Raw genomic sequence first — 21,726 nt, 5'->3', positions numbered from 1 at the left:
GTGCATTGATAATGTACACTTATTGAATTACTTGCTGATAAATAACCAAAACTTTTGCCTGAGATCGGAAGGACCGAATGTATGTTGTTTTGTCCGGCGAGCCACTCAATAAGTCTTTGATTTTACGACATCAGAAATTATTTTTTACCTTTTTCTTGAAGTTTTGGCTTTAGCGCAGCAAAATTTAGTGTTGCGTTTTATTACGGTCAATAGCCCAATCTATGAACCAGCGATTTATTTGAGGAGTCATGTAATATAAAACTTAATATTTAACTATGAGCATTTTCTTTCAGCCAAAATTGCATTTGGAAAACATCGCCTTTAATGCTGAGTACTTGGTAGAAATTGAATTAAAATCGGACAAGAATTGGAGTGGGCAGGTAACTTTCTTCACACCAGAGTGTCTACAGCCAGACCGTCCGGATCATGCGAAATGTCTGTCAGAAGTTTCTGGATCACATGATGTGGTTTACAAGACGACAACACCTTTCCCCAAAACAACTCTAGAGACACTTATCAATGACACTGTGGCTTTGGGTATGCACTTTTGATGTATTTTCAATGCATGATCCAGTTTTGCAAAGCTCTAATTCACCATAAGCATGCCGTATATTCCATGGGGACATCTTTTTCTCATAGCAGATTTTCACATTCGGATGGGAAATAGTCGTGTATTGCGTTGAAAACTTGCCATTTTCTTCCTTTTTTACGTTTTAACAGGAGACAAAATAAGTAGATAACAAATATTGAATTAATGTAAAAGCATTTTACTTTCTAAAGCAATTATAAGAAATATGTTTCTTATACAATGCCATGTACTTCTTCATACGGCAGAGCATTAGTGCCCGGCGTATTAATTTCTGCAAAGCGACTCTTTTACCAGTGACTTTTCATTCCGGTTTTTAGTTTTGTGTTCTAGACTGAAATGACCGTCAGGTACTACTTTCTTAACTTTAGGAATAGTACTTCTTGGTACTGCTAGGGTACTATTTCCTCTGTACTTTGGTACCATAGAGCAAGTAACAGTATTTCAGATTTTACGTTCAATCTTTATTCTGATAATTCCTAATTCAAGTACATTTATAACATTGATATTTGAATGATTGTGTTATATCAAATATGCATTAACCGCTAGATGTCAAGAGTATAGATGTTTTGTTTCTCATTAACTATACACGAATATTTCTTTGATTACCAGCTAAAATCCCAAATGATTTTTATGCCCCGAAGGAGGCATTAAGTTTTGAACCGTTAGTCTGTCTGCGTCTGTCGCATTCGTGTCCGTCATATCTTTGTCATCGATGGATGGATTTTCAAATAACTTGGCATGAATGTGTACCACAGTAAGACGACGTGCAGTGCGCAAGACCCAGGTCCGTAGCTCAAAGGTCAAGGTCACACTTAGACGTTAAAGGATAGTGCATTGATGGGCGTGTCCGGTCCATATCTTTGTCATCGATGGATGGATTTTCAAATAACTTGGCATGAATGTGTACCACAGTAAGACGACGTGTCACACGCAAGACCCAGGTCCGTAGCTCAAAGGTCAAGGTCTCACTTAGACGTTAAAGATCATTTTTCATGATAGTGCATTGATGGGCATGTCTGGTCCATATCTTTGTCATTCATGCATGGATTTTAAAATAACTATGCATGAATGTGTGACACAGTAAGACGATGTGTCGCGCGCAAGTCCCAGCTCCGTAGGTCAAAGGTCCTAAACTCTAACATCGGCCATAACTATTCATTCAAAGTGCCATCGGGGGCATGTGTCATCCTACGGAGACACTTCTTGTTCTTCTTATTTCGAAGTTATATAAGCAGCCACCCGACTTCAGCAGCCAGATGTGTCGCTCCGTTGAGTGTCTGTTTTATATAAGTTTGACTGTACTATAATTGACACAAATTAATTGTATGTAAATTTCTTTCAGATACAGGTCACTTGAAGCAGCATGGTTCCCCTTTTGGAGCATTTTCTTCATATGGGCTAGGTCAGTTTTTTTTACATTGATATGTATTTAGCTTATTTTTTTCTAAATAAAAATTGTCTCTTAAAATATCTCCAAAAGTATGTAGGTGTTATCCAATATAAATCACACCCATTTCAGTTCCATAAAAGTCTATTAGACTGTCGAACGGAATACCTAGATAGATTTTGTGTGTGTGTGTTTGTGTTATTAACACAGTTCATGTCACATGGCGACACTCCAGGTCAAAATGTTGTTGAAAACCCAAAGGTGTCAGTCATGACGTCATTACCGATACCGTCGGAAATCTTGGTAGGATAATAAAGTTAAACGGATACACAATTTACTTAATTATTCTCTTGTTAGGCCTACATAATTCTAATTATGTATTGTGTTGTTACAGACTGGAATATTACAAATGCTGGTATAGAATATGACGTCACAAATGAGAAAATACTTCTTCATTTGAAATGGTCTCTACCATTTAATCACACGAAGGTGTCACAGGAGATTGTCTGGAACAATATCAGGCACGTGGATCACGTGGATGCTGGCAGATTAAAACACGTGTCAAAAACAGAAGCTAACTCGAAAACACTACAGTTACGTCCATTTAGTCAATACAAAATTTATGTAAGTATTAAATGCCTTTTTGTACTCTACTTTTGCAAGTAGAGTCTTTTTACAAAATAACAAATTACTTCTATTAAGCAAAACAATCTGGTTTTTATACTTTATGACTTCTAGACATTTCTTAAAGAAAAGATAAATTCTCGGTCCAGATCATTTAGTTACAAGTTCTGGTTGCCAGTACCGTCTATACTTTTGAAAGTAGAGCAAACTATTTCTCGAGGTGTCCGAACCTGTTTTTCTTGGTTCCAGTATTTATCCATTCGTAAAGAACTGATATGCCCCTTGTTTGCATTTACGAAATGTATGCTTACCTTTATGTGTAACTCATTTATTTATGTGCATTATCTGCTGATTGCAATCAAGGACTGTGTTTGGTTTTTTTCCGGTATTGCACGGATTTTTCCGGTATTGCATGGAAACCAATTTCTTACAGTGAAACCAAGTTATAGAGTCAGTATGTTGTATGTCATGGACAACGATCTGTTACTTTTTCATTGTGTTTATTTCACACACGTAATTATGGTTGGCATGAAATTCATAATTATCGTCATAATCAGCAAAATTTGTTTTCCCATCGCAATTTTCTCAGAAATTTAACCATCTGCTAGTGAATTACTTGTCACTGAAACATTTGACATTGCACTTACTGGTTATCAACATTTCAGAGTTTCGTTTGAATTTCGGATGCGTGCTATCTTTACGTATGATAATTTGATAAACAAGATATTGCTGGTACTACTGCATGTAGTATACACAAACTTTTGCATTGAGCTATACCAGATACCAGCTATCTATACGGGTATTGTATACATTTTAGAATTGCAGACACAAGCTACCTACATGGACTGAAAAATTTACATTTAACCATTGTCGGTTCAAACACGAATGTTTGTATACATTTTGACATTGACGATACACGCTATCTACACGGACGATACTGTAAATTGTCTACACGGACGATAATGTAACATTTTTGACAATGCAAGTACACGCTATCTACACGGACGATAATATAATTTTTTTTGACAATGCAAGTACACGCTATCTACACGGACGATAATGTAAACATTTTTGACAATGCAAGTACACGCTATCTACACGGACGATAATGTAAACATTTTTGACAATACAAGTACACGCTATCTGCACGGACGATAATGTAAACATTTTTGACAATGCAAGTACACGCTATCTACACGGATGATAACGTAAACATTTTGATATTGCAGGTACAAGCTATCTACACGGATGATGGATGCTAATGTATACATTTTGACATTGCAGGTACAAGCTCTTTACACGGACGATAATGGTAACCAGAATGAGCTTAGAAGCAGGGTGCTAGAAGTAAACACGAACATAACTGATCAAACGCCACAAGTGTCTCTAGCTAGAATATCAGCTATTGGTACGAATAATAATAGTAATTTGTAGAGAAATGACAATGATATTGATTATAATAATAACAAAAATGATAATAATGTTATTTGTAATTAAAACATTTATCATAATTATTTTTGTTAATGCCTTCTTATGAATATTCCTATTAGCATTATCTGTTTTTTTTCTCATCATAACGTTCGCTATATCAGCATACCATGTAAAATAACAGATCAGCTTTTAATAGAAAACAATCGGTATAATTATGCTTAATAACTATTTTTCGCCCCTTACATCTTAAGAAGATGCAGCCACTCTTAGGCAAGTAAAGTACGACGTCAGATACCCATTGTGAAAATAAGAAATTTTATGAAAAAGCGATGTTGTAGACCTTTTGGTGTATATGTTTACATCGGATCTTCTTTTCGAATATAGAACCGAGCTGCGCTGGTCTAATGGAAAAGGCATCTGCTATTTTATATGATTGAAGGTTCAAACCCTTTCAGTGACGGGGCTTGTTACTGAACAGAGACCTGTTGGTAAGTCCGCAGCTAGATAAATAATGGTTACCGATTGCCTATCTGCCTGCCGTGCCTGGTGCCTGGCATTAAAAAGGTATCGGGAAGAAATGCTGTTCAATTAATTTAGTTGTCGCATAAGCCAACATTGATGCCCATTTCAATAGGGGTGACGCTATAATTAAGAAACATTTTACTTAACTTTTTATACATTGTCTTACTGTATTCTTTACAGACCAAGAAAAGGACATCCTGAATGGTATCATCCTTGGTGTGACCGTCGTCTCTAGTGTCATCATATTCGGTATCATCATTCTCTTCATCTATAAAAAGCGGCAAAGCTTCCGAGATATCATTATCACCAAGACAACCGTTGCTAAGAGCAACAGTTACAAGTCAAATGTTGGCTGTAAGTATCGTTTTTATTTTGTTTAGTTTTGTTTAATGGTGTTTTCATCCATATTTGAATCATCTACCTTTGCTACCAGTTTACTCCTATGCAAGTAGTTTGGCAAAAGAGACAGATAGGTACAGAATGGTTATATGTCAGCCGATAGGCGAGTCCAGACGCATGTAAGTCCAGAGATATCCCGTAATGTACAAGGCAGTGTAAAAATTCTGCGCTTATTTGTTTCCGTAAACGAGGGAAAACCTTTTTGGACAAAGTGTTTTTGATTCAGTTGTTTTTTTCTGCTGGTTCTTCGGAATCATGACGTCCACTCAATATACATGCGACAAAATTCCGTTCAAGCCAGTGCTAAGGGGCCTGAGAGGTGTTGTACTTTCCATTACTTGTCAGGAACAGACTCAAATCGAACCGAGTTTGCTATTATTTTGCTTCGTTACATTCTATGATTCCAAAGGGTCTAATTATAGATTTTATAAGCTCTCGTGTACACAGGCGTTATCTACAATGAGGTTATATAAATGATATTCCTCGTACATGTACTACACATATTCTGATGGGTGTCTGTGAAGAGTTCATAATATCTAAGTCGTGTTTGTAACGAGCTTGCATCATTTACAAAAAAATAATGTCAATTAAATCTATGTCGTTTACTGGAAAGTGCTGGCAACTTAAAGTACATCCTTTACTGAAAAGTAATGGCAAATATTTTCGTAATTGACCGAAGAGTAATGCCGACTAGATTCGCTAAAAGGCCTACTCTAATACCCTTACATTATTGAAAAAGCGCATGAAAATCACCTTGTTGAAGATAATGACTTTCTTGAAGCTGCTAGTGAAGCCTTCCGACGTAGAAAACTCATCACGAGGGTGATTACATAATATTTTACGGCATTAACCAATTTGTTAGACATGCTGCTAAATACTCCTGATTATGTTTTGAATCAAGAACTATCAGGCACCTTAGATACAAATGATATTTTGCGGGGAAAAAAAATACAGTTATAATATCAAGAGATGTATGAAATTTGTATTTTTGTGTCGATAGAAGTTCAAGAACAAACATTCTTTTAGTCTAAAAGTAAATAGAAACAGCATAAATAGATAAGGATGAAAAGTGTTTATGTTTAAAAACAACAACAACAACAACAACCCCCTCAATTCATAATGGCTGAAATGAATCAGGTACAATGAGAAGACATTGCATGATATCCTGATGTATGTTGTGTTTGTCATTAAATATTTTCTTATGAAATGGCTGGTTGTCATTACATATTTTCCTTATGTTTGTTCTTGCCATTACATAATTACATAGTGTATGTATTTATCATTACATATTTTATATATTTTTCTTATGTATGTAGTCATTACATATTTTCCTTATAAATGTTCTGGTTGCAACAACATACCTTTTCTTGCGAAACTACGTGTGTGTGTTCCAGTTTTCATTACATATTTTCCTTATAAACGTTCTTGTGGCAAGCTGAAGGAAAAGGAAATATGTTCTGTTCTTTAAAAAAACTCAACAAAAATACTATAACCTTTCTAATTATCCCCCGCCAAAGGTGAAGGGGATATTAGAAATGCTCTCCGTCCGTGCGTGCGCGCGTGCGTCCGTCCGTCCGTCCGCAACGATCTTTGTCCGGAGCATAACTTCAAAGTACTGGAGGGATTTTCTTCAAACTTCATACACTGATAGAACACATTGGGAGGAAGTGCAATGTGCAGAACAAATAACTCTACCTTGCCTATTTTTTTGAGTTATTCCCCTTTATCTTATTTTCTTTAAAAAAATTTGTCCGGAGCATAACTCCAAAAGTGCTGGAGGGATTTTCTTCAAACTTCATACACTGATAGAACACATTTGGAGGAAGTGCAGTGTGCAAGAACAATAACTCTACCGCGCCTATTTTTTTTAATTATTCCCCTTTATCATATTTTCTTAAAAAAATTTGTCCGGAGCATATCTTCTTCATGTATGGAGGGATTTTGATATATCTTGGCACAAATGTTCACCACCACGAGGCAGAGTGTCATGTGCAAGAACCAGGTCCTTAGGTCTAAGGTCAAGGTCACACTTAGAGGTCAAAGGATACAAGAATGAAAACCTTGTCCGGAGCATTTCTTCTTCATGCATAGAGGGATTCTGATATATCTTGGCACAAATGTTCACCACCACGAGGCGGAGTGTCATGCGCAAGATCCAGGTCCCTAGGTCTAAGGTCAAAGTCACACTTAGAGGCCAAAGGTCAGATACAAGAATGACTTTGTCCGAAGCATTTCTTCTTCATGCATGGAGGGATTTTGATGTAACTTGGCACAATTATACACCATCATGAGACGAAGTGTCATGCGCAGTTCCTTCTTTAGAATAACTTCCCTTTGTTGTTACTTTAATAGCTTTTATTGTAACTTTTTCATTACTAGTTGTAGAGAAAAATCGAGACCACTTTTCTGGTAGTACAACATGCATGCTACATCCAATTTTGAGGTGTATTTTGACCAATCTCTACCTGGTAAAGATTTTTGTATGGACTTACAATTCTTTTTTTTTTTTAAAAAGATTAACTTCCCTTAGTTGTTACTATAAATAACTTATATTGTAACATTTTTATAATTGACCGTAGGGAAAAAACAAGACCACTTTTCTGTGGTACAACATAGATGTTACTTTCCAATTTTAGGTGTATTTTAAGGTATCTCTACCTGGTAAGGAGTTTTTTTGTGGACTTAGAAAAACAAAAGACTTACAATGATTACTAAACAACCACAAAATTAAAATTCCATTTGCAAATACAGCTGCTAGAGTAAAGAAATTTGCCGTGACGGGCGTATATTGTGACATTCTGGCACTCTTGTTCCCTGTTAGCTTTCCATTCCTTCTTTTTACAGTAGCCATATAGATAAACATCATAGCTATACTGTTCATGAAAATTAATAAAATTTAGCAGTAAACCACCTCACCACTGACTTATTCTTTCTTCCACATCTTTAAAACCCCTGTTGCGGACCACAACTAAACGGTTCTTCAAATCTGTCCCCAAAATTAATACTTTCAGACACTAACTTGCCAGGAACTTTAGCCTTCAATTATAATATGCCCGGCGGGGGGATAAGCCATGTCTAACATGGCTCTTGTTTCATATGAACTTATCGTACGTAAAAGCAAAAGAAGTTTATCTGCTTCTTTATTTATAAGTACTTAGACCTCTTTTGCCCTCATCTTATGTAAGAAAAACCTATCTCACTTTTATCATCTACTTTATCACTCGACATAACGTCGAGGCCTTATCATCCACTTTATTTAATATATCATTAAACCCTTTTTCATAGTGCAGTGCACACTTCATATTCAATTCCTTATCAAAAAAGATAATCAGTAGTTTAATTTCTTGGAAGATTTAACAAAGAAGACGTGGATTGAGACTCCTGACCTAGTGACGCACTTCTGAGGTGCAAATAATAATCTCACTGAAAGGCAAAACGCTGGCGAACTATAAAGCATATTTTTGGTAGAATTGCAAAACATTACAATTAAATCATGCATACCAGAATCACAACGTTTTAGAGCGTGCATTACTTTGCACCAAAGGATAACATCTTATAGGGCGGAAATTCACATTTTGCTTGAGAAATTAATATACATTATATGGAATTATGGAATAAAGTCCCGATCATAAGAAGGCACATTAATCAAAGAAAGAAAAAACGTCTCCTCTACAAGCTGTTGTCTGAGGGAGATTCGCCAATTTTCCTTGAAATAGACCCATGCTGTAACTCGGAAAATTTAAATCTCACACACCCAATGCAAATCGTTTTTTTTTATCCGACAAGAATGTGCTAAAAAGGTCAAGGGCAAACAGCAAATAAATAATACTGCAAACACATGTTACAAATAGGTCAGTTAAAAACCTGGGTATTAAATTCAGCTATCTTTCCAATGAGGGGAATTTAGTAATAAAGGTTGCACTTAATATTCTAACCCTGACCGAAAAAAGAGTCAAGGTACATTAATTAGTAAGATGTTGTGTCATGTAACATTTGTCGCATGATAACCCCTTCCCAATGCTCATTGCCACCAGAATTAAGTTTCCTTAGATTCCATTGTTATACTAGCCTGTAACACACTAAGTCTTGTATTTTATGCATATAATTTAAATGACGAAAATGTTTCCTTCGTGCTCGGAATAAAATTAACCATTTATTTTTGTCATAAAATTCACACGTATTTAATTATGACTTGTGGGGTCTGGCACTGAGAGGAACAAATATAAATTATTCCAAAACAATGTGTGCTTGCATTAAAAAAAAAGTTCATAGCATTGAAGAAAATTTAGCGCTTTTTTCAGTTCAATAATTCTGCTGACATATTAACATCGTTAAATGCAGAATACAAATGACGCAATTTTGTTCAATTACAGCAGGCTTTTCTTGATTGGCCGAAGCAGCTTCATAAGTAGAGAGCTTACTGAGAAGCTCATTCTGTTTGCCAGAATGTCTAAGACTTGTAAAATTTGATATTTTATGAATTAATGTACAGCAATTTTTGCTTTTTGATTTTAAGTTGTTTTTTTGTTGTTGTTTTTTTTTTCGAAAATGTTGAAAAATAGCGCTCATCCGCTAGCTTCAGGTCGCCAGGCCGCTTAATGTTCAACAGTACGTTCAGTTGTGAAAAAAATAATAAAATTGTGTCCGATGTTTGAAGAGACACATCTTTATGGATATGCTTAACTCGCAAATACTGCGAAAATAAAATCCTCGCGAAAAGTACAGATTCAGCGCTACTGTTGCCATGCAGTAAGCCAGTAGAATGATAGAGGATGTCTCTAAGTAACTTATAATGACACAAACTAACGATATAATTACTTACTGCAATTAAATGATTTAGATGTACAGACTAGACATATAATTAGTTTCATTTCAAAAAAAATGCACCGTGGTAATGTTTTGCACAAAACAAAGAACCGCCAAAGCATATTTTGCCAATTAAGCGTCTTTTTGACCTGAAAGACAACCGGATTATTTTGAATATTTAGTGTTAAAAGCATTCTTTATCACCGCACTTCTTAAAGTCTTTTATACTCGCCCTTGACTTTGTTAATTTTGCTAATTTATATTTACAAAATAAACATCATGTGTTTTTTTATCTTTTACATATATCTTTGTCTAGTTTGTACTTGCAAAGATTAATCTAAACCATCTTTCCGCTGCGGTTATTAATCTGTTTAAGCATCAAACTGCTATGAAATAAGGCATAGCACGTCTGACATTAATCAGGTTATCATATAAATGCCTGGTTTAAAATGAGCCGTGCCATGGGAAAACCAACATAGTGGGTATGCGACCAGCATGGATCCAGACCAGCCTGCGCATCTGCGCAGTCTGGTCAGGATCCATGCTGTTCGCTAATAGTTTTTCCAATTCCAATAGGCTTTAAAAGCGAACAGCATGGAGCCTGACCAGACTGCGCAGATGCGCAGGCTGGTCTGGATCCATGCTGGTCGCATACCCACTATGTTGGTTTTCTCATGGCGCGGCTCAAATCTATTTTCTTATCTACGAAGTATCTCTTATGTTGCTATGCTCCCTGACGTCTTGGCTAGAAAATTTAACTGAACTTTATTTTCAAAAGTGGGAGGAAAAAACGGCTTTTAGATAGAAAGCAACATTGATTGTTAGCGATAAGCAATAATCTTAATGGCATCCGTGATTGTTTTGGGTATGTCACCCGTGATTGCATCTAAATCGATCGAATCAGGACTTTATTAGACAGACATATTTCGTATGTAAATAAACATGTGATTAATACTATAAAAATACTTCCAAACAAAACAGTACAAATAATAATTCGTTCATTTGCATTCGTTATCAAAGATTTTGCTTGAAGAATACCATTATCTTGATGAGACTAAGATGGTTTTTATTATATCATTTAAAAAAAAACTTTCATGACTGTTTTGCATTGTTTTTGTAGGGTCAAAATGTTCATTGATGACGCTTTCCAGCTGGCACACATCTTGTCAGTGGTTCTACCCAGATGCCCGCCTTTCCTTGTAATGCCTAGGGAGAACAGTAGTGTCTTCCTCCAACATTGAAAGCTGGAATAGTACCAGTTGTCTCATTTTGATTAAAACGTGATAGAATGAACAAGCACAAAATTTAATTATATCACTCTGTCATTTACGATGTCTTACTACCTGAGTGATTCCTAAATATTTTTGTCATGATTCTCAGCAGTGTGTAGTTAAAATCAGTTCAAAGGTGTTTTTTCTCTTCATGGTATGGTCTTAATATACGTATACATAGTTGACTGTACTTGGGTAATTATTTACATTTATCTCCGTAAAATGCAGCAACTGTGTGTAATCAAAAACGTCTCTGACTTAATTTTTACGCTTCTGTGAACATTACGCTACATGCATTTCGTTGCATGTCTGGAATTCAGGCTTTTGATTCACTGCATTTTGTCTATAGTAAAGTCTAAGTCAGGTTTTTTACTTGAAGTTATCTACTAGTTATTTGTCTTACCGTTTCAGTACGATAACAGCTATACGTACACTTATAAAAACAAATAAGGTATCTTTAAAAAGGAGGCATTATGTGTATAAACCAGTCTGAGATCGCACTCGTATGAAGGTATTAATTCGTGCATCCTATTTCATAGATAAGTATTGCTGCATTTCCGTTGGAATAACACGAGGTGTGACATTTATTTATCTGCAGTAGACCTAAAGTCGCAATGGATAAGTAATCATTCTCTCTGATCGACTATGTCATTATCATATGCATCTTCTACTTTGATGTTTTAGATTTTGTCTTTACTACTAGATTCCTCTTCCTTGTTTTTCGAGAATTACGTCTAGACTTTGTAAAACATTGCATATTGAAATGCGGTATAGTTTCTTTACAGGTTATATAGAACTTTTTAATCGAACAAGGTAGACTACTCTTGCCAGATCATTGAAATGCTAACTAGATGACATTGTTTTCAAACCGACAAGTGGAATAAAACACTCGCTAGGATAGTGATATAGATATCGTTATAAAGCATGCAAGACAGATGCTTAACCTATAACCTGCTGGCGGCAAGTGATTCTGCCTTTGCGACCAGTGCAGACCAAGATCAGCCTGCACATCCGTGCAGATTGAACATGGTCTGCACTGTTCGCTATTCAGTCAGTATCTTTTTTTTTTGTAAGCACCTCTCTTAACAGTTAATGGTACTGTCCAAATTGAAAGATGGACAAGTTCATTATAGAAATTTAGCAGGGTAAGGGTTATTGAACAGATTACTCACATTAGACCCTGAATTTTTGTACTTTTTATGGTATTTTGATAGATCAACCCCGACTCGAGGGAAAACACCAACAATGTTCTAATAGATTTTGCTACCGTTTGACCGAATTTTTTTTGTATGAACTGTGGCTTTATTTTGCAAGGTATATATGTGTCATTTTCATTCTAGAGGTCTTTTAGAGTTGTAGTAGGATCTTTGGATTTTAAGATATCTTTGATTATGTAAATTCTATAGTAAAAAAAATATTTTTCCCTTCGCACGTTCTGGCCCATGAAACATTTTGAAAAGAAAATACAGTTATTTTCACATTAAATGTCGCTTTGATGTCATCTAAGGCACCCTGAAAGTTTTGTAACAATCAATAAACATATCAACATACGAGCCGTGCCATGAGAAAACCAACATAGTGCAATTGCGACCAGCATGGATCCAGACCAGCCTGCGCATCCGCGCTGTCTGGTCAGGATCCATTCTGTTCGCTGATGGTTTCTCTAATTGCAATAGGTTTTGAAAGCGAACCATTAGCGAACAACATGCATATGGGAAAATTAGACCCATCGTGAGAATCACCACAAAAGCCGATAATACGTTTGGCCAGGTAAATCGGCTGTCGAGACTGTTCGCTAGTTTTCGGCCTACTCCGTATTTCAGGCCGATGTCTAACCTTCTTCGCCAATGTACCGTTACATTAATACTTTTGATCATATAGATTTTGGGATATTGTTAAGTCTAATTTACAGTTATTACAAAGAGATTAAAAAATAGAAACCTAACTGGCTGTTGGTGGTTTAATCAGAATACCATTTATAACGGTATTCTCAACAAACACATTATTATAAAAACCAAACAATGACTTTCCAAAAGTAATTTCTGCTTTCTTACAATCAGGTGGAAACTCGTTTTTATAATACTTTCTTTGATGTTCATGACTATGAAATAAAGATTTTTAGTAGTTTTTATGTAATCAAATAACTGCACTTTTATTATTATGCCGTGAGCGGTGTCCAACTAGCTTAGAATTCTATGCCAGCTTGAAGATCGAAATTCAACTTCAGAACTTATCGATCCTAAGCTACACCTGAAGATCGGAAAACGTCAAAATGCAAAATAACTTTTAATTTCGGGCCAGCTCAATGATCGAAATTTATAATATTCTAAAAGACAAATTTCGATCTCGTATTAAATGAACAGCCTGTTCCAAGATTGATATTAAATGAAAAAGTCAAATACCGAGCAAGCAATTAGTGTCGAGCCATCTCGAAAATCGTACTTCAAATTTTGAAAAGCTGAATTTCAGTATAATGCTGAAACTGCGATCTGCTTAAGTTTCAAATATTAAAAATCGCGCAAGATCGGATATATCAAAATTCAAGTTTTTATGCCCCGGCATCTACTGATGCGGGAGGCATATAGTGATTGTCTTGTCCGTTCGTTCGTGCGGACATTCCCACAGATGGACCTTTACTGGGTATTTCTTTTGTTAAAAAGTACCCAATATACGACAAAAAGTACCCAATAAACACTAGGGAATGAATAGAATTTTCCGTTACCTATTGTTCTCTGTACCCATGTTCATTCGTGGGCTCGGACGTCCGTCCGTACGAGGTTAACCAAATAGGACCGTTTCGTCTAGCATCAATACCCCTTACTAGAATGATCTGATACTAATGCAGATGTAACCTGTGACCATTCCTCATCTTCAGACATCACCTGACCTCAGTTTGACCTTGATCTTGAACTTGACCTCGTTTTAGACTTAGGTTGCTTTGTATTGACAAGGATGCCACCGGGGTCATCAAGCGTTTATTGAACACAGCTCCTTGTTAAAAATCTAAATAGATTATTCTCGGTATTATATTTCAAGCATGCTCGAATTTTCAAAGCAATCGAATTTAAAATATATGTATTGAATGTGAAACTATCTTTTAAACAGCCAGCTTCCAGGAAAACCCACTACTGGTGTCATATGAGAAGTCATGGTCGTGACCCCTTTCACGGATACTCGAACCCACGACCCCTGGGTTGAGCGACCGACACATTATTCACTGGGCGACCACTCCCCTCAAAATATTTGAATTTCGGTCATCCTGCTGGATCTAATTTCAATTCTGCCTCGAAATTCGATGAATTCTTTTTATTTTAATTTCGATTTCCGGGTATGTGCAAAATTCAATGTAAGTGAAATTCAGCATCATCCTTTCAAAATTTGAATTTTGATTTTCTACTTCTAACTTGCCCAAAATATGCCGCCTAAAATTTCAACGTTTCTTTTTTAGATTTTGAACTTCGATCCTCAAGCTGTTTAAAATTGACTATTGGCTGTAAAGAAATCATATTATGGAGCGTCCACTAATTTATAAATCCGTACATGTGTGCTGTTTAGCGGGTGAGAAGATATCAGTCTTTACCGTTAAGGAGCTTAAATTCCGTAAGAATTGACGGAAACATACGAGAATGTTCGAGTCTTTCCGATAAGGAAAAAAAAACCTATACTCATCTGCAAAATGCTTAAAAAAGACCATTTTCTTCTTCACCTAGAAAACTGAAATTAGTATGAAACAATAGCTAAATGAATATAGATTACTAAGTCGTTTGCAAAGGTCTTTAAGCACACATAAGAGTCTATTTATTTTTTGTTAAACAGAAGAAATTTCAGCAAATTATCCATATTTTACTATATTTCTAATTGTAGATAGACAGACATAAAGTATACGCAAAAAAGACCATTTTCTTTTAAATTCATTTTTGAAATAAAATATTCATAAGAAAGACAATGCATTGAATATTATCACATCGTTTGCAAAGTTAAAATAGCTAAAATACTTTTTCCATGAATTTAAATAAAGTAAAGGGCTCCTTCTTTGCGCTATATAAAATATTTTCACTCGTGCGAAAAATCGATGGGTCTAATTTTCCCATATTGATCTTGATGCGCAGGCTGGTCTGGGTCCATGCTGGTCGCAAACGCACTATGTTGGTTTTCTCATGGTGCGGCTCATATGATGATGTATAGTTTGTATTTTAGGTGCCTTGTTATGTAAAACGTAGCTAAAACAGTAATTCTTAATGCAGACAGTAATTTCTAATACATTCAGATCCTAAAAAGTTTATTACACAACCCTTGTATTATTGCAGGTCCTAAAATTGTGTAATCAGGTTAGATCATGTAGCCTACTCTAACCATTTATCCTACAATATATTATATAATTGTTTTATTGTATTTCAGGCAAGGTAGACTACTCTAACCATTTATCCTAAAATATATTCTATAATTATTATATTGTGTTTCAGGCAAGGTAGACTACTCTAACCATTTATCCTAAAATATATTCTGTAATTATTATATTGTGTTTCAGGCAAGGTAGACTACTCTAACCATTTATCCTAAAATATATTCTATAATTATTATATTGTGTTTCAGGCAAGGTAGACTACTCTAACCATTTATCCTAAAATATATTATATAATTACTTTATTGTATTTTAACCATTTATCCTAAAATATATTCTATAATTATTTTATTGTATTTCAGGCAAGGTAGACTACTCTAACCATTTATCCTAAAATATATTCTATAATTATTTTATTGTGTTTCAGGCAAGGTAGACTACTCTAACCATTTATCCGAAAATATATTCTATAATTATTTTATTGTGTTTCAGGCAAGGTAGACTACTCTAACCATTTATCTTAAAATATATCCTATAATTATTTTATTGTATTTCAGGCAAGGTAGACTACTCTAACCATTTATCCTAAAATATATCCTATAATTATTTTATTGCATTTCAGGCAAGGTAGACTACTCTAACCATTTATCCTTAAATATATTATATAATTATTTTATTATGTTTCAGGCAAGGTAGACTACTCTAACCAGATTCTTATTACCAGCGATGATTGGGAGGTGGATTGTCGTCAACTGAAATTTGCGAGTCATATTGGACAGGGGGCGTTCGGGAAGGTTGTCACCGGATACTACCAAGACCAGAGAGTGGCTATAAAGCTTGTAAGAGGTACGAAAGACGGATGGTCAAAATGTTACATACTGTTTTCAGCTGTTTTACATAGTCTTTGTAATAGTCTTCCGTGTAGGATTTTACAGAAAGTATAAAACATATTATATTACTAACCGGTGCCTTGTTAAAGATATTTTCTTTAAAGACAGAAAATTTAACAAGAAGTCAGATACCCAATGTGTGAATTAATCATTTTGTATGTTTTGAATACACGAAGTTTGGCGACGAGTTGTAGAAAAAGAACTGATACTTTCAATAGATTTGTCAGAATTGTATTGTTTTGGGTATACGCTTATATATGTCATTCACAGGGGTTTTTTTTAACCTAAGTACAGGGGATACAAATTTAGAATTCGTGATTTTTGATAACAGACTGTAGAAGGTAAAAAGAACTCGGCATACAGACAGGATTAAGTTTATTCCCATTATACGCCCTTACTTCAAAGTAACAATGTTGTTTTATTGTTAAAAATCAAACAATATTCGAAGTCTGATAAAATACCATAAGAATTTTAAACACCATTACTTAAGGTAACAAACGTGTATGAAATCGCTTCTACAAACAAAACGCTAAATCCAAAAGTATTCAGATAATTTCCCCTTTGGCTGTTTTATGTGATCAAATTTGTTTAGCAAAATGAGCCGGGCAATGGGAAAACCAACATAGTGCAATTGCGACCAGCATTGATCCAGACCAGCCTGCGCATCCGCGCAGTCTGGCCAGGATCCATGATGTTCGCTTTCAAAGCCTATAACAATTAGAGAAACCGTTAGCGAACAGCAAGTATCCTGACCAGACTGCGCGGATGCGCAGGCTGGTCTGGATCCATGCTGGTCGCAAAGCCAATATGTTGGTTTTCTCATGGTGCGGCTCAAATGTTTTCATAATCCTTATCTGTGGCATCGTAAGGCAATAATCGTGTTGGGAACAGGAAATTAGAGATAGAATTATAACCCGATAATTCGCTTATCTGATTCACGGTTAGTGGGGATGACGCCTTTGAACTCTCCAGAGGGAAACCAACTAACTACCTGTTGAAGTTTATCTTTCAGCACTTATTGAAATCAAGTACAAATTATTACATAGACCTTGAGATTTGCAAAGGTCATGTTTATTTCAGAGAAACGTAATATTTATCTCTTTGAAAATTGCACTTGTTGCTTCTTTTCTTAGCGTTTGACTAGTTTTGAAACCTGTCTCTGATTGCCAATGAGATTTTTTATGGAATCTTATCCAGTGACTTGTTGTTAGATTAAATTTAATTGTGAATATAGATCTAGCGCTGATACTTAATATAAGGGCATTTGATAGTAATAATAGTTATATACATAATGATATATCTATTGCTCATTTCAATATCTTGAAAATGTTTGCCATCGCAGTGCATATCAGTTGAAGCGTGTATCTTTAATGTTTCGGTCCGTGTTTCAGTTTTCTGCAATTATTCTTGTTGGCGTAGGTTACAGAGTATTAGATTTCTCAGAATTTTTGCACATGTTTTACGGATTTTATCATGTATCATTTATTAATTTATTTTGCTAACATATTCACCCACGACGTACTTTATATCGTCACATGAACATTTAAACCCAACATTTGTAACATGGTATCAATATTAATAATTGAAAAACATCGTTGTCCGATAAGATACAGTCAACAACCGTTTTAATACCAACTGATGTCTGACTGTAGAAATCTACGGAAACGACACAGAGGATGAGGAAGGGGACTTTCCTTCCACCATCAGAAATTGTAGAGATAGTCCTTCACGACAGCATTTTCATTGATTTCAGCATTCTATTTAATATGATCTGACATCGTCATACATTTTTTTTTTGCATTGAAAATAGGAAATTCCCATTAATTCCTGTTCACATATAATGATAATGTTCACACTGTTTTTTCAGACTGCGCTCCGATTTCATACAAAGAGGATCTTCTAGCAGAAATCGCACTGATGAAGAGGCTTGGTTCCCATCCTAATATCGTTTCCATGGTGGGCGCGTGCACACTTGTGGAACCAATATGTTTGGTGATGGAATATGTTCCATATGGAAATCTGCAAAATTTTCTCAAGTATGTTCTGGCTTCATTAAAACTTAATTCATCTACATACAATTTTTGTAATTGTATGTTAACGACATCTTCAAAATTGTACCTGTAGTCAGAAAATATATTTTGGAGCGTAGGCAAGGTAGCTACATTTTAAAGTATTATTAGAAAAAGATGCGGATTATCAGAATGACCGTGAACATCATTAATTATAACAAAACAGCATGATGTTTTTCCTTGTTCTAATATTTAGTCGACCTAATATTTTGTTGAAAGTCAGTTAAGAACTCCTTGAAAAATGAAAAATTGGTTTTAAAGACGAAGATATTAGGTAATACTATTTTTGAACTCGAAAACGAAGAAAGGGGTTAAATCAGGCCATTTACTAGTAGTTGCCAACGGAGAACATAAACAACACATCTTGCCAAGAAGATTTAAAAAAAGAGCTATTTACTCATCCAATATATATATAATTAACTATTTATTTGAATGTCTGGCCACCTCTGGCCTTCTGTTGCCCTTTATCCGCATTATTTTTCCAACGTAAATAAACAGAACTAGGCTAATTAAGTAAATTAATACTATACCATACGAAATACCGGAAAATGTAATAAATTCTGTATAAATAAACACAGTAGGTGATGCCTCTTTAGCATTGTCAAGCTGTTCGCGCTCCACAGCAGCTGTTGTTGCAATATGATGTGAAAAAAACATCACTTTGAAATTTTAAAATTATCAAATTGTAGAAAAAGTTATTTATATAATTTTATAGTGATTTATTGTTAAGACATATGGTTACAAAAGGAGTAATAGCAGCAACAGGTACAAATGGATTGGGCCGCAACTTATTTCAACACGAGGGAAGGGCCAGCCCCGTGAGCTGTCATATACATAGTAAATAGAGTCACAAAATATATGTCTATAAGTAACAGTTTGATTATGAAATCAGTGAAAATTATTGAAAGCCAAAAAGTAAAAAAAATGTGCATAAGTAAGACTTTATAAACATTAAAATGCTAAAAAGAAAAATGAGAACCCGAGATCGTTACGAAAGAAATGGTAAAATACATATAGCACGTTGCTGCCATACATGATTTTGCCTTTAAGTTTATTTGATAAAGTATAGTTTAATATATGTTTAGTTTATTGATTACCTAAAATAATCAAACTTGCAGCGTGGCAAACAATTCGTAATAAAAAGATTATTTTATGTAGGTTTACTTATTGCCAAACATTCTTTTTGTCACACTTAAAGAGCGCATGCGCATTAAAATCAAAACATCTGGTAAAACATCATTGCAACCAATAGCGTTGTTCATCCGTCTATAGAAATAAGTCGTAAGAATATAGTCAATAACAAACTAGTCACTAGACCGATATTAATGATATTTCTACATTTTTACAATGTTTGGTCTAATTTCAATTCATAGAGACAATAGCCAGTCTATTCAGATGGTTTTGTTTTGAGTAACGGTGTTTGTGTTTCCATGAAATTTGCAATATAGATTGGCTACAATTACTACAATATAAATCTTAGTCTAGGAGCTAGTTGATTAAACAAAGGCAAGTTTTTCAATTAAAGTTGGCTTCGTACGAACATATTAATACTACCCGAAATGATAAACCACTGCATTTTGCCTGCAGGGTGCCAGTAGATTAATGAAAATCCAGAAAATGATATTCTTGTCTTGTATTCAGACCAACTAATAGGCAATTCAGCTGTTTTAGCGCTGCAAGATAGTTTTATTAGTTCAATTATTAAAATGGAAAACAATTTCACTCTGGAAAAGCTTACCAATTTACCTATTTTCTTTGGCAGGTTTAGTGAAATTGGTAAAAAATGATTTTATTGCAAAATCAATAGGAAATTACTTCGAAGTCTGCCAGCACTGATAAGCAATCAGTGCTGTTATATGGGCGTGATATGTTAAGACTTCGTAATGTAGTATTTTATCTATGAAATATGAACATTATCTCGCTACTATGATAAGATATGTTAACAAACAAGAAGCAGCCCTCAGTCGTCCCAGACTTCATGTCTCTTGTTTAGAAAGTGTGTAGGAAAAAAGGGGGGCTTTTGAAAATGAAGATAAAAATAAAATTGTTAGAATTGAAACGCGTTAAATGATAGAGAATCGAAATATTTTGCGATAAACTTGTCTGTGTTTATCATAAAAATGAATAATAAAACGCGATTCAGTCATTCCAATATACTTTTTCTGTCAGAATTCCTGTGAAGAGCAAAATATTTATAAAACAATGAGACATAAAAGACATAAAATTTTACGATAAACATTTAGATCAAACAGACCCTCTTCTAACAAGTGGCAAACTGAAAACTGCAAACGAACATGCTTTTGAAAATGAGTTATTTAGAAAAGTGAAGATGAAAACATATGTGCCTGGTTAATACTTAAGTATTTTATATGATGAACTTTATTGCACTTATATGAAGTAATTTCGACTGAACCTGAGTCGGAAGAGGTTTTATTTTGTTTTTTTTGTTTGGTCGGGGACCAATGGCCCAAATGCAACATTTGTTTAGTCAGCAGGGTCTGTGGGTTTACACATGTTAGGTAGCAGCATGTTCTTTGAAGAGAACCATTTATATAGATCATACAATAAACATGGGAATTTCTTTACAAATACTTCGCTTTGTCACACTTGAACCCTGTCTTAACTCTTACCCTGCTGAATTGCTATAATGAACTTGTCCATCTTTCAATTTGGACTGTACTATTAACTGTTAAAATGGCTGCTTACCAAAAAAAATGATACTGGCTGAATGGCGAACAGTGCAAATCATGATCAGACGGCACTGATGTGCAGGCTGATCATGATCTACACTGGTCGCAAAGGCAGAATAAGTCGTGTCCAGCATGATAAGGGTTAAACAAGTAAACTATATGTACCAGTCTGCCGCAGATCTGAATCAAAATTTATGTCTTTTCTACCGTTGTAGGAAGTGTCGTTTGGAAGGAGAACTTACGGTAGAAGCGGGAAGGAGTCCAGAATTGAACTATTCTCTCATGGATGAGCACGGAGGAATCAATGAAGGGGTGATCAAACCGGCTGACCTACTGTCTTTTGCTAGACAAGTCGCTATGGCCATGGTAAGTTATAACGTCTCTAACGGAAATGTGTGTATAATGAGATACAGACGAACGGACACAATTATAGGCCATATGGCGACCTTCCAGCTTTGATGGTGGAGGAATAGCCCAGGTGCCCCTCAGTTCATTAATTCATCACGGGTGGGCACCTGGTTAGAACCACCGGCCTTCCGTAAGCCAGCTGGATGGCTTCCTCGTATTTATGAAGAATCCATCACCCCAAGTGAGGTTCGAACCCACGTCGGTGAGGGGCAAGAGACTCGAAGTCAGCGACCTGAAATTCAATTTGATTGTGGTTATGTTTGAATTTTAAACTCAATTTGATTATGGAGATGGAAAC

General features: G+C 35.3%; 1 protein-coding gene across 4 annotated transcripts in view; it reads left to right on the top strand.

Moving 5' to 3' along the window:
• The window catches only part of LOC128559231 (ephrin type-A receptor 2-like), a 76,553-nt gene that overhangs the window by 38,178 nt on the left and 16,649 nt on the right, over positions 1–21,726 (top strand). For all 4 annotated transcript variants that reach the window (XM_053550468.1, XM_053550457.1, XM_053550461.1 and 1 more), the window contains exons 9-16: positions 294–537; positions 1,932–1,991; positions 2,371–2,600; positions 3,885–4,008; positions 4,734–4,907; positions 16,059–16,217; positions 18,129–18,297; positions 21,236–21,386. In XM_053550468.1, the coding sequence (XP_053406443.1) occupies positions 294–537; positions 1,932–1,991; positions 2,371–2,600; positions 3,885–4,008; positions 4,734–4,907; positions 16,059–16,217; positions 18,129–18,297; positions 21,236–21,386 (1,311 nt within the window). The remainder of the gene's footprint in view (positions 1–293; positions 538–1,931; positions 1,992–2,370; positions 2,601–3,884; positions 4,009–4,733; positions 4,908–16,058; positions 16,218–18,128; positions 18,298–21,235; positions 21,387–21,726) is intronic.

The sequence above is a fragment of the Mercenaria mercenaria genome, chromosome 1 (genome assembly GCF_021730395.1).
Source record: "Mercenaria mercenaria strain notata chromosome 1, MADL_Memer_1, whole genome shotgun sequence".
Taxonomy (NCBI): Eukaryota; Metazoa; Mollusca; class Bivalvia; order Venerida; family Veneridae; genus Mercenaria; species Mercenaria mercenaria.
This window is presented reverse-complemented; position numbering and strand designations above follow the sequence as displayed.